We start from the raw sequence: 13,832 nt of genomic DNA on the forward strand, positions 1-13,832 counted from the left end.
CCATCCAGTCCAACCCCCTGCCATGCAGGAAATCCAAATATCCCCGACAGATGGCCATCTAGCCTCTGCTTAAAGACCTCCAAGGAAGGAGACTCCACTACACTCTGAGGAAGGAGTGTGTTCCACTGTAGAACAGCTCTTACTGTCAGGAAGTTCTTCCTAATGTTGAGGTGGAATCTCTTTTCCTGGAGCTTGCATCCATTGTTCCGGGTCCTAGTCTCTGGAGCAGAGTTTCTTCCTGACATTTCGCCAGCATCTGTGGCTGGCATCTTCACAGAATGCTTTGCATGGAAAAAGTTGGGTGTTTTCCAGGCAAAGCATTCTCTGAAGATGCCAGCCATAGATGCTGGCGAAATGTCAGGAAGAAACTCTTCTAGAACATGGCCACATAGCCCGAAAAACCCACAAAAAACTTTAAATATTTGTTTCCTTAACGAAGGCTGAAGCCTTAGGAAACTTGAATTGCCCTACAGTTTTTAACTGAATTCTTCAGAAATTGTTAAGTAAATTGATGCAAAAGCATCTCACAGTAAATGCATTTCATATTACTTTCAAAACTGCAGACAATTTACTAGCCATTTATATTCAATTGTAAATATGATCTGAACAGAAATAGCATAAAAAGACAATTAATCTGTTTTTTAAATACCCATACCTAATAATACATAAAAACATTTGACATCTGTTAGAATAAATTCTGAAAGTTTTGCAAAATGGCTCTTCAAAACAATTATTTTCATTAAAAAACGAAATAAGTGTGTTGATATTGCTCAGGAAGATTAAAAATAAGAATTGTTCAACTTTCAAATAAAAAGTTGACTAATGCAAATTTAAAACTGCTACATTACCGGATTTCAAGGCAACCTAGCTTCAAGGCAATTTCCTGGTCCACTTGGTCTGCTATTTCTACCATATAGTCATTTTTCACCTAGAGTAAAACAAGAATAGTACAAATATTGTTTCACTCAAAGATCACACTCATTGTTTGTTGCAATGTTTTTCAAAGCCAGTTCCATCATTTTACTGGGGTGGGTGGGGGTGCTAAATCATTCTCAAGCACTAACCAATGCATTCTGTGTCTAATTAAAAATAGATCTGTTTAATGAAAGAAGAGAGGGAGGGAGGGAGATCACTGTTTTCAAGTCTCCTGTCCAAGAAGGAAGGAACAACATTCTGCCTTTCCCTGATAGAAAAATGTCTGAGCAGTCCCTGCATCTGGAACTTACAGATGTCACCACTGATAAACCATGATGCTTCACTGCTTCAGTTGTTACACAAGAGGAGGAACCGCAAAGCATTTGTGCTGCCTTTCCTACCACATGTGTTCAAGATGAGATGCTACCCAAGTGGAGAAGCATTTACATTTATCCATATGCATCTCTAAGCATTTGCTGTGACCTTAAGGAGAAGTGCACCTCTGTATTTGCTTCAGCTCTGAAAGTCCCACTTTACAATTAGGCTGGTCAAATGAGTAAATGCAAACAAGCATATGCACATCCATACTGCTCTCCCAAAAGCTGCATATGCAGATAGAATAGTTTTGACAATTAACATACCAATCAGGACATGAATAAGCAAAGCTATTACGGAAGTATTAGTTCACTTTTGAATACCATTTTCTAAAACAAGGATATAAAGGGAAATGGAAGGGAGCAAAAGGAAGCTAGCAGCACCTTTAAGACTAACTGATTTACAGTGTATTTTCAAATGAGCTTTCATGGATATCATTCCATGTCTTCAAATGCACTGAGATTCATATTAAAACCACAGGCATTTGAGCATAGTTAGCAATGGCAATAGCAAGTGCATTTCTAAACCACTTATCAGTGCACTTAAGCACTCCCTAAATGGTTTACAACATGTAAAGTAGTTGCCCCCAACAAGCTGGATACTCATTTTAGCAACTTACAGAAGGATGCAAGGCTGAGTGGACTCTGGAGACCTGGCTGGGATCTAACTCACATTGTGAATGGCAGCAGTACCGGTATTTAGCCACTGTGCCACCAGGGCTCCTTGGTGTTGAACAGGGTGTAACTTTGGCCATGAATCTTCCAAGTGTTGTATGAAATGATACTGATCTTTAAAATAACTGGTAGTGACCTCTGAAGTAGTATTTTAGTATTAACAAATGAAAGTGATAAATCTGATAAATCTGCTCTGGGGGGCAGGGGCAGAATCTTTTTTTTTTTTCTTTTTTTTTTTTTTTGGCAGAGATTCCTTTTGTTATATGTGCATTTGGAAAGACTCAGGTTGTCCTACATCTACAGGCCACAAGAGCCCAGACAGACAAGTTACAATAGAGAAAGCAGCTACAGTTAAGTCAAGCCAGTCCAGGTCATGCACAGTTAAACTAGAAAGTTCATGGAAGATGAAGGGAGTTGCAAGGGCAAGGTCTCAGTTGGTCCAGAAGTCATTACACCAAGTCAGTAGTCCACATAACCAAATCCAAAAAGGGTGCAACAAGGAAATGTTAAACATAGCCTTTCCAGAGGTCATGAATCCCAAGAATGCACAATCACTGAGAATACTGTCAGTTGGAATTACTGAATATTTGCAAGCAATAAGGTCTCCCTGCTATTGCTGGGAGATTTATAGGTGACTGACACTGGACACCACGTGTTTAGTTAGTCAGCATTTCCTATTCAGCATTGACTTCTACAACACTGTTCCTTCTCCTTTCATGGTTTCAAAGAACAGTGGACTCTCATCAGTGTCTACCAAGTTCTACTAAGTTGAGAGACCCTCCACAGTTTTGCCCACCAGTTTCTCAGATTTGGGGAGGCTGATGTCATCTGTAGCTTTAAAGCCCTAAAAATCCAACTCCTTTATGTCAGATTCCTCAGATTCCAGAGGTTGAGTTATGACACTGGTATTAATAGATGTAATGTGCTATGAAACCATTATCTCCATTCATATGTCTGCTAACAGGGTGGAAATTGTGACTATATCTCAATTTAGTTGTTTTTCATTCCAGTTTTCTTGTTGTTGTTTGTTTTTGTTTTGGTCTGAGAACTGTCATTTTAAATTTCCATGTTGTATGTTCGGGAACACTGAAATACTCCACAACTGGTTTTGGTTTTTTTAGGGGGGTACTTCCATTTCTAATGTTAGATTTGTGCCCATTTGTCCTCTTGCACAGATGATGCTACAGTGGGCCCTTGGTATCTGTTGGGGTTTGGTTTCAGGACTCCTGTGGATACAAAAATTTATGGATGCTCAAGTTGCATTAAATAGAATGGCATAGTAAAATGGTGTCCCTATATAAAATCACAAAATCAATATTAGTTTTTTGGAATTTATATTTTTTTTAATTTTTTTCACACCATGGATGCTTGAATCTGTAGATAAAGAGTCTATGGATAGGGAGGGTCGACTGTACAATGGACACAAATCTTCCAAATTAACTTCCACAAAAGCTCAGAAAAGCTCTCAGAAATATAGATCAGTTTGTCTTAAAGATGTTGCTTGATTCGTCCCCCGCCCCCCTTTCTTTTTTATGCTGCAACAGACTAACACAACTATTTATTGTAAAACAAGATAATTAGCTTCTCATGAATATCCAACTGATTATACAAGTCTGGATGAATTACTAAAAAGGGAGATGTGTGTATATGGTGCAAAACAGGACCACAACAGGTTCACTAATGGTCAGAAAGGGCACAACAGCAAGCCACAGCCATAGCAAAATGTGAGTTTGTAGGACCTAAATTCCAAAAACTGGCATTTACTAGGTTTTTTGCACAGTCTTCAAGGTGGTCAAAATGGGGTCTGCCACACTAAGTGGAGGAACTGTCTGATTGACTGAAGCAGACTTCAAAGACCTCTCTGCTTCTTTCATCCCAGCAGAGGTAGATGACTGTGAAGACAACTCCCTGTTTCCCTTTGCTTGGAGCATGAAGGCGTATAGTGGCACAAGTGGCAACCACATAAGCTTTGCCCAAATAACTGAGAAACTTTGAAGTGTCCAGGAATTTTGGTGCCACAAGAGAACATTTTTTGAGCAGTGGCAATGAGGAATCGAGTCCTGAGGGCCAGGGCAACTTTGATAGCACTAGACAATCCAAAGAGTCCAGCCAATACTGGTACTGAAGCAATGAGAGGCCATTATCCAAAACATAAACTAGTTGACAAACACAATCCCTTTGATGCAGCTGCAGACAAAAAGTAACTGGCAGTTTTGGTGGAAAGTCCCTTACATAGGGCTGCTGAAGGTTGGCAGGGCTACCGCCAAAACATTTCTATAACAATCCAGAAGTCCTGAACGATGCACTGACCAGGAGCAGGATAACCCATTTGTGTGAATCACAGAGACCATGAAGAAGAACTGACATTTAGTATGGATTGTATGCATGGTTTCCCACAGCCACCGCCAAAGCTGCACTACAGGCAACAGAGAGGCTATAAATCACTTAAACAAGGAGATATATTGTTTGCCTAGACAAGATGACCAGAGGACCTTACAAAAGCTAAGACTGAAACTCTTTCTAACAAACAGGATAAGCATAGATAGCAACAGCACTCACCCAATTCTAGGTTTTAAAGAAACTATATTATAATTTATTGCCCAAATATCTCTTACTTTTACATGTGCATTGCAACAATAATAACTAAGGATACACTGAGTTTGCCACTGGCTATTTCAACAACTCTGGTGGTCTTAAGAATGGTTAATAACCAGCAGCCCAATGTATAACTATGAACAAGAGATAATCTTTATGAAAAAACATGAATTATTATTAATCCTTTGTTCTGATAAAGTTATTCGTCTTCAAAACACTTGAAAGTTTACAGATAACAAATCACAGCTTAACAGAATTACACTAAAAGCAAGGCATTATTTTACATTTATTGGTGGATATTTGCTTAATTCCTGAAAATGATTGTGAGCTTAATATCTACTAATTAGAACTGCTGTTCAATTACATTAATTTTATAATTATGCAATTTCCCCAGGAAGTTAGTCTATTGATTTAAAACCCTTGTAAGCTGCTTTGCAAAAAGAGTCATATTACATTAATCAGATCAGCATGCTGATTTAAATTAGTGTAACATTTTCCCTTGAATTGTATGGTTCCTGTCAAAATATGCCAAGATACTATTTTTCTCAAAATCAAAATACAGTGCGCCCGCGCCATACGCGGATGCGCCATACGCGGCCTTGAGCATATGCGCTCAAGCCGCGGCGTGTGCGCGGGGCGGCGCGTCCCATGGGCGCACGCGCCTGTTGCGCCCCGCGCTGCCGCACACAAGCCCCATTGTTTCCAATGGGGCCCGAGCATAGGTGGAATTCGCCTTACGCGGAGGGATCCGGAACGGATCCCCCGCGTAAGGCGAGGACGGACTGTACTGTCATTTTGATCTCATATCAATAACAAAAATAATTTAACATTTTCCAAAGCAATATGGTTGAATTTATTTTACTTTAAGACACACTTCTACTAACCAGATAAAATGGAAATATTTCTTCCACTTCCCTTATCTTTAAATTTAATTGCTTCTTTTATTAAGAGAGGTGTATGCTAAACTGCTCTTTCCCTCCTGTCTCATGCAAGTATCTTTTACTTATGACCAGGGCTGGGGGCAAAGAGATTAGAATTCAATCTCACTTGGAGGATGACACAACAGAACACTCCCATGGTACTCCTCCAGGTTCAGCAGCAAATAATCTTTTCCCACATCAGCTAGTGGTTAGGTAGGACAATACTGGTATGATACATAATTATGCCATTGCTGCAAGGCAACTGCCTCCAGTAAATGGTACTGAACAATGTGAACTTAATGCTTTAGTATATGGTTTGACTTTCACACCCAAGAAAATGTTACTCACAGATAACAGCTGGGTGTTCAAGCTCACCTTTCATCTCTCTAACATCCAGAAGATGTTGCCACTGCCATGGATGCAACTGCATCCCATATATTTCTGCATAACTCTATGGTCAATTTTCAGCAAAGTTGTGCTGGAGGACCTAGAGATTCTCAAAGAAAACATATTAATCAAATCCGCAAAAAATCTGCAAAAGTCAAAGTCACAAATGTGGAGGCCTGACTGTACTGACTTTCCAAATTCAGGCTACATTTTTCATGTAGTTCTAATCACTAAGGTCCACAGTCCAAGGTTCAAACAGACGGGCAAACAGCAGTACTTCCAGCCGCTCCGGGAGTGTGGCATTTAGACGATGCACTTCCTCAGAAGCAGCACCAAAACGAGCAGATCTCTCGACAGGCTGAGGCTGAGAAAATGGTCCCAAGGCTCCATGCAAATGAGGGCCATAAGGAAGTAATGAGGGAAAGCAGGTTCTACGATGGGTGCCCACTGCATATTTCTGCCCCAATTTTAAAGGAAATTAAAATGGCTACAAATTCACTGTAAGGGGAGGATTTCAATCCAGATTCCCTAGGTCACAGTGTGTGACACCAGCACCATAAGAGCACTTAATTTATGAGCCAGCTTCAATGTCTTGCAAAGGAAACCTTTGCTGGTGATAATATTCCATTTTACCTGCTACATTTGACAGAGAATTGTGATTCCTCTGTTTCAATGTCCAAGTATAGTTGCTCTTAACAATTAAAGTAGCCATAATTTTGCAGCCTTTTCTATATAATCTCCTAGTACCACTTTAACATAGGAATGCAGAAGACTGAAAACTCAAACTATTAAGGCAGATAAGCAGTATGTGCTCATGTAAAATCACTTTTTTCGTCTTTCTTTTTAATGGGATTTAATGGTTTTTGTCATCAGAGTCATAGTGCATGAAACCTTAGCAAAGTATTTAAACATCCTGAGCTGCATATTCTCTCATACTGAAAGAAACATGTAAAGAAAAATACAAATTAAAATGCCAGTAGTAACACCAGAGACCACCAATTTCTTTTTAAAGTGCCATAACTTTTTGTTTATATAATAAAAAATTACACCAAAGGGGAGAAATGCAATTTGTTTAGCAAGATAAAATTAAAGCTCTTACATCTTTACTTTACATGGGGCAGAATGAATTCTATTCAAATTTCCAAAGGAGAAGCAAAATTATTTCAATCTATAGCATTTTTTCATATGTATAAATGGCAAAATTAAGGTTTTCTTTTTGAAATTTATATATTTTTAAAAATATTTTAAAACCGTGGATTCTTGAATCCGTGAATAAATATGGAGGACTAGCTGCTTATTTTTCTTATATATAACTAGCTGGTGTCTACTATATCAGTGCAACTGATCCTCATCATATGGTTTTAAATGAATACAGCAACAACCAAGCAAGAATTTCACAGAAGAAAAGTGAGCAGTAGTGGTTGAATGAGCACAAATGGGATTAACCCAAACACAGTTCCACATCTTCCCTACTCTCTAATGTTGGTCCATTGGTTCCTTTTATCCTTGGAGAATAAACTCTTGTCCACAGCTAAGAATAGTGGCAGAAAACACAACTGATATCAACATCAAATGCCTCCCAGCAAAACAAATGTGCTGGAAAGTCACAAATCATATCAACTGTATTAGGTTTAATTATAATAGAAGATAGTCTTTTCTATGTGCCCGGGACCATATATTACAGATGCATTAACCTGCAAAGATTTTCTTTTTGTACCACTTCAATTCTGAAGGGGAATGAATTTCAAGGAGCGTACTTTAGGGTTGAATATCTAAGTTGTACAATGAAGCAAATAGGTTACTTTAGTAGATAATGAACTTGTCCTCTTTTAAGATGTGCAACAGTTGGCTAGGAAAGGATTTCGCTTATAGAAGGTGGAAAAAAGCAGAGGACTGAGTGGGGACAGTGATGATGGAATTTTCTTTAGTTACTTTATTATTTTGATTGGGAGGAGATGGGTTGTCTCCACTAATGTGGTGTGCGGTCAGGAAAAGCTGGAAGTTAATAAAAGAAAAATTAATTCAACTACTAAAATATTGTATTTAACCTCTAAGATGAAGAGCTCTTGCTTTTAAGTGTGACTCCAGTTTTGAACAAGCATGGTTTTGTATCAGAAGTATGGCAAGTACTGCTTCATTGTTTGAGTGGAAAATTAATGCTGTAGTCCTATAGTTGCTGCAGTCGCACTGACTAGTCATTTTCAAAAGATCAAAACCTATGTTAGGAGAAAATGGTAAAACCTGCCAGCAGCCTTAATTCCTGTCAAATGTGATTAGCACAGTATATACGAAAAACGGAAGGATTACATCAATGTATGAACACGACCAAAATTATACAGTGGACCCTTGTTATCTGCTGGGTTTGGTTCCAGGAACCCCTATGAATAACAAAATCCATGTATGCTCAAGTCCCATTACATACAATGGCATGGCAAAATGGTGTCCCATATATAAAATGGGAAAATTAAGGTTTGATTCTTGAAATTTATACTTTTTTTGAATATTTTCAAACCGTGGATGCTTGAACCTATGTATAAAAAAATCCGTGGATAAGGAGGGCCAATTGCATGCTTACTCTGACACATATCAGCTGCTTCTTTTTAGAAGGGATGCACTTCATGCAATCAGATGCCTTCTACTTTCTGCTAGAGCAAGAAATATTTAGGCAGGTATATTCAGTACAGCCCAGGGATTTAATTCAAACAAGATTTCCAATAAATGAGATGTGTAATAATTAAAATTTTGTTACCTCTTTTTCCATAACAAAGGTCCAAAACACACTGCAGAAATAATCCAGTTTGAGATGACTTTAACTGGCCTGGCTCAATGCTAGGGAATTCTGGGAACTGTAGTTTTCTGAGATGTTTAGCTTTCTCTGTCAGAGAGTTTTGGTGCCACAATAAGCTACAGTTCCCAGGATTCCTTAGCACTGCACCAGGGCAGTTAAAGCAGTTTGGATTATTCCTGCAGTATGTTTTGGACCAAAGATAAACAATTCAGCAAAAGCATAATTCAGGAAAAAGTATTTAGACCAGTTCCTAATGTTGCTAACATATTCCTAACGTAGCTTTATTGGGATTAATCCAGCAGAAATTATTTCAGAGTATTCAGGTGGACTCTTAGGATCTGTTTGCAAGATCATAACCTAAAGTTATTTTCAATCTATACAGTCATTCTCCATCTGAACATATGAGCTCTGAAACTCAGACAAAAGTTTCGTGCAGAGCTAAGCGTGAAGTATCATTCTGAAATCACTCTTCTCAAGTCTCAATACATAGCTGAGTTAACCAAGCAGGAAAGATAGAGATTGCAGGTGTGTGTATGCATCATAGTGTAACTGAGCTTACCAATGAGATGCTAACCTCTATAATTTGTGCAACATTTGGAACATTTCTCCAAATTTTAGCACTATAGTTGCAGAAGCAGGAAACTGTAAGATCATAGTTTTATGCTTAACTTAGGCATTCTTGACCTCTATGCCTCAATTAGCTGGACAGTGCTGCAAGCAACATCTTCCTTAGATATCAAACTCAATGCGTTAGCTGGCAACATAAAATGAGCACACAGATTCAGAACACTAGCTGGTATAAATTAAGGCCATCATCTCAGTTGCTCTGCTTCCTGTTCCATGGAGACATCACAACGTTTAAGATTACAAAATATTTAAATTTCAGTCCTCCTTGTTTCTATTTTTTTTTTTTTGTAAAGTTAGTGGTGGGTTTTGTTTTTGTTTTGTTTCTGCCAGCTTTGCAGCAGATGAATCACTAAACAAGAGTTGCTTACACCAAAGAAAATAAAAACAACTATTTTTCTTTAAGGCTTTTAAAAGTACAATTAGGCACTGGGGTAACACTCATCTGCCATCTGCCCTCAACTGCTGCTCTGCCTTATTTAAAAAAGGGGCCACAGTTGCAACATTAATACAAGCTGATCTTTGACATCCTACACTAATTATGCAGGCCCTCTCTCTAATAATAATGACATTAATCATTGGGGGAACTGCTAACAGTAAAGTAACTGCGAACAGGAGGTTGTGTGGGGCAGAATGACTTAAAAATATCCCTTCTGTCATGGTGGGCAGATCCCAGCTGTCTCTGTTGGCTTTTGCTTTTAAAATCTGTGGCAAAGTCAAACTATCCAAGTGGGAGCCATACAAGTATTGAACATGTTCAGTAACTGCTGATCTTTTACTCCAAACTATCCCTATAAGCAACCTAATGTATAACTTTAAAATATTTATTCAGAGGCAGAAGCTGGGGTATGATATGGAAATAAATCCTCTCCTCTGGCAATACTGGGGCAGATTTTAGTTTACATACTTTGTAAGTTCTACTTAGGAAGAGGGATGGTCTGTCTTCAGAAATTGATAGATCTGCATTGTTTTTCTTAACTGTCAGTAGGAAGTTGTCTTTTAACATGGTCAGCTGTCTGTCAATGCTATAGTTGATCTCTGTAACAGAAAAATATATCTGGCAATAGATATGCCCACTCCAGCATGTGTTTCCTATCACTTAGAGTTCTGTATTGTTTTTTCTTATTATATTAGAAAAACTCACAGAAAACATAAGTTGAGCACATACAAAATAAAATCTCAGGTGCTGGACTGGAGCTAACTTTTAAGGCTTATTCCAGGATGGTTGTAGTAATGAAGAGATGTTGCATCACCACAACTGTGTCTGCTATGCTCTCCAGAGTAGATTTTCCATTAATCCATGGGCATGTCATATACCGAGCTCAAAAGGGGCCTGATGAATTCTTGGCAACTTACTGTGGCCTGACTGGATAATACTTCTTGGATAAAATTACTCATTTCTCCTTTGATTCCTTCAGCTTCATAGTCACAAGTGATTTGCTATATCCTAGTAATCTGGCTTTGAACATCAAATAGTAAAAGGAATTCCAGACTGGAAGACTGAGAAAGCATGTTGTCTGGTAACCACTTGCCATAGATAGGTACCCTTGCTATCAAAACTACGTCCTTCTACTGAAGAATGCACACATCACATCACCCTAATGGAGATTATGCTATTTGAAAGAAGGCAGAATCTTACAGGTATTTCAAATTATTTTCAAGACTAAAACTCAGTTTAGAGTCTTAAATAACCATAAAATATAGTAGCTGGTAAAATACTGTATGAATATACAGTAAATACAGTGGGTCCTTGGTATCCACTGGGGTTTGGTTCCAAGACACCCCCCCCCCCCCCCCGGTGGCTACCAAAATCCGTGGATGCTCAAGTCCCATTCAATATAATTAAATACAGTGGCATTGTAAAATGATGTCCCTTATATAAAATGGCAAAATTAAGGTTTGCTTTTTGAAATGTGTATATATTTATTTTCAAGCCACAGATGGTTGAATCCTTGGATAAGGAATCCATGGACCGTATGTGTGTGTGTGCGCGTGCATGCACCTTCTTCCCACCTTCTCCCTCAGTTTTCCCCATGGCCAAGTTAGGAGGAGGATGAGAGACTCCGAGAGTCAAGAAGTGTAAGAAACAGTACAAATGAGGTTTAGAGAGTAACAAGGTAACCACAATAAGTGTTAAACACACATCTCCTTCTCCTTCCATACAGAGGACTCATCTGTTGAAAGCAGCCTCTGCAGATACAGATTTGTCTAGTTTGTAGTATTTGGTGGGTTGAACCATGATGCAGCTCCCCCCCCCCCCCCAACAAGGCATTAGTTGAACAGGGAAACTATGAGGTTGCTGATCTGATTGAGTGAGCCATGAAGCAGATTATGAGACTTAGAGACTCATTTGCTATGCAAACGCAGGTCTTGAGCCACTTGGACAGGACAGTAGTTTAACTTTTCTTCCAAGGGAGGTGAGAAAGAAGGAGATACAGTAAATAAGGCTGCAGGACAGCTAAAGAAACTAGTGTGCTGGATGTACATTTTTAGGCCCTTTCTAACATTGAGCTTATGTCAGAGCTTTCCAGAAGAGTGAGAGTAAAAAATGCTAATGAGACAAAAAGGAAAAGGTGGAAGACAAGAGTTGGCCTTTGGGAGGAAACTATGGTCCAATGTGAAGTGCATTCAAAAGTTCATCTGTCTGTAGATCTAACCTGGGTGAATATAAGAATAAAAACCAGGAGAGGCATTTGCATTTTCCCCGATTCCCCCCATTCCATTCACATTTAGTTCTTTGTCTCCTAGATCAGAATTTAGTTGGGGATAGGAACATGGAAGAAAATTAAATTGCAAATTTTTTTAGAGTTGTTCAAGAGAGTACTTCCTCTCATCTTTTTTTTTTAAAAAACCTGGATAATACTGAGATGATAAAAATATGAACTGCTGAAACAGAAACTGCAATCCCAAAATACTGAGTGGCAAAACAAAACAAAACAATCCAATGATTAAAAAACCTGTTGCCTCAAAGATCTTGAACAGTCAATTGTTTCTCCATATTCACCAACATGATTTTTGCAACTTCAGTTTTTTTCAATCTTCCTGCAGTCTTTTTCAATCTCTTTAAACATTGCATTAAGAAAATGGCACACATGCAGAATACCACCACCTTTGTTCCATAATCCAAGTTCCAACTACAATGAAACCACAGCAGAATCATATCAAAACTGCTAAAATAATTATGGAATGAAATCCCTACATAAGTCTTGTTCACCCCCATGTTAACTCTCAGGTGACTATGCTACATTCCAAATAGGAAACTAGTATATTTTACACAAAAATATGAAGCTATACAGCAATATCTGCATAAAATAGACAAGATTACACACATCTGCCATCTGCAAAATTTGTGACTTCATCCATACTATAAAAACTTGCATTTGAAAATGGCATAGGTACTTGACTGTGGAGGAATCAACAATCATTTTGAAATGTTGAAATAGAGGTGGCTTCTCTTTCAACTCTAGTGTGGGCTTTCAGTATATTGAAAGAAGTGGACTGAAACCATCAAAAGTGTATGCTGGAATATTTCAATTAAGTGTACGCTAGAATACTTCCATTAGATTTTAAGGTACCACTATAATCCTTTTCTCTTTTATTTTATACTGAAACAATCCAGTTTCAATATAAAGACATACAGTACATGGTGGTTGCGCTTTACCTGCTGATAAAAGAAGTTTAATGTAGGCTTATCTTCAATAAACTGGTTCAGAAATCCTTTTGGTAAATATCGGATTCGCAGTTCATACCTAGAAGGAAAAAAATATTGAGAATTTATGTATTGTGCATTCTGTCTACTATAAACACACAATTCTGTATATTATCCTCTTAGTAGCGGAAGGCAATTTAAATTAAGGTTGAGACAGAAGTTTACATGTGCCGCTTATAAAATATTTATGTACAATTATGCAATTCTGTCTTGTAAGAGTACTGAAATTAGGTACAACTTGAAATTAGGTATAACACAGAATTTGCTTGTTCTAGCATGTCAGTATAATTTAGCTGGTTTTCAAAGAGCCACATGTGTCATGACAAACTTTTAAAGACCTTTTTTGACCTCACAAAATACAAGCTACTGTATTCTTGGAGATTAGGGGAATTTATAGCATAGCATTTGCAAACTGATCTTCTCTCTTTTTCAAAAATTGGGTTACGAGTTTAGCAGTTGATGTCATTTATCTAGTGTGAAGTCTAAGGTTTTCATGTTCGGCATCCATGGTTTTTTGTGGGTTTTTCAGGCTATGTGGGCATGTTCTAGAAGATTTTCTTCCTGACGTTTTTCCAGGCAAGCATTCTCTGAAGATGCCAGCCACAGATGCTGGCGAAACGTCAGGAAGAAAATCTTCTAGAACATGCCCACATAGCCCGAAAAACCCACAAAAAACCATTTATCTAGATTTCAGCAAAAGTACTTGATAAAGTTCCCCTTGATATTTTGCTTAGCAAACTGATTAAAAGTGAAATAGATGAGAACACTGTCAAATGGGGTCATAATTGGTTGGAAAAATATGCTTAGAGAGGTGTTATCAGTGGCTGTGCTTCAAACAGGAAGGC

General features: G+C 38.2%; 1 protein-coding gene across 18 annotated transcripts in view; it reads right to left on the reverse strand.

Moving 5' to 3' along the window:
• The window catches only part of PTK2 (protein tyrosine kinase 2), a 261,623-nt gene that overhangs the window by 116,465 nt on the left and 131,326 nt on the right, over positions 1-13,832 (reverse strand). For all 18 annotated transcript variants that reach the window (XM_089518030.1, XM_089518031.1, XM_089518023.1 and 15 more), the window contains 2 exons: positions 12,940-13,027; positions 849-928 (listed from right to left, as the gene is read on the reverse strand). In XM_089518030.1, coding sequence (XP_089374156.1) covers positions 849-928; positions 12,940-13,027 — 168 coding nt within the window. The remainder of the gene's footprint in view (positions 1-848; positions 929-12,939; positions 13,028-13,832) is intronic.

Source organism: Sceloporus occidentalis, unplaced genomic scaffold (assembly GCF_023333645.1).
Source record: "Sceloporus occidentalis isolate IW3139 unplaced genomic scaffold, rSceOcc1.0.p SCAF_3, whole genome shotgun sequence".
Taxonomy (NCBI): Eukaryota; Metazoa; Chordata; class Lepidosauria; order Squamata; family Phrynosomatidae; genus Sceloporus; species Sceloporus occidentalis.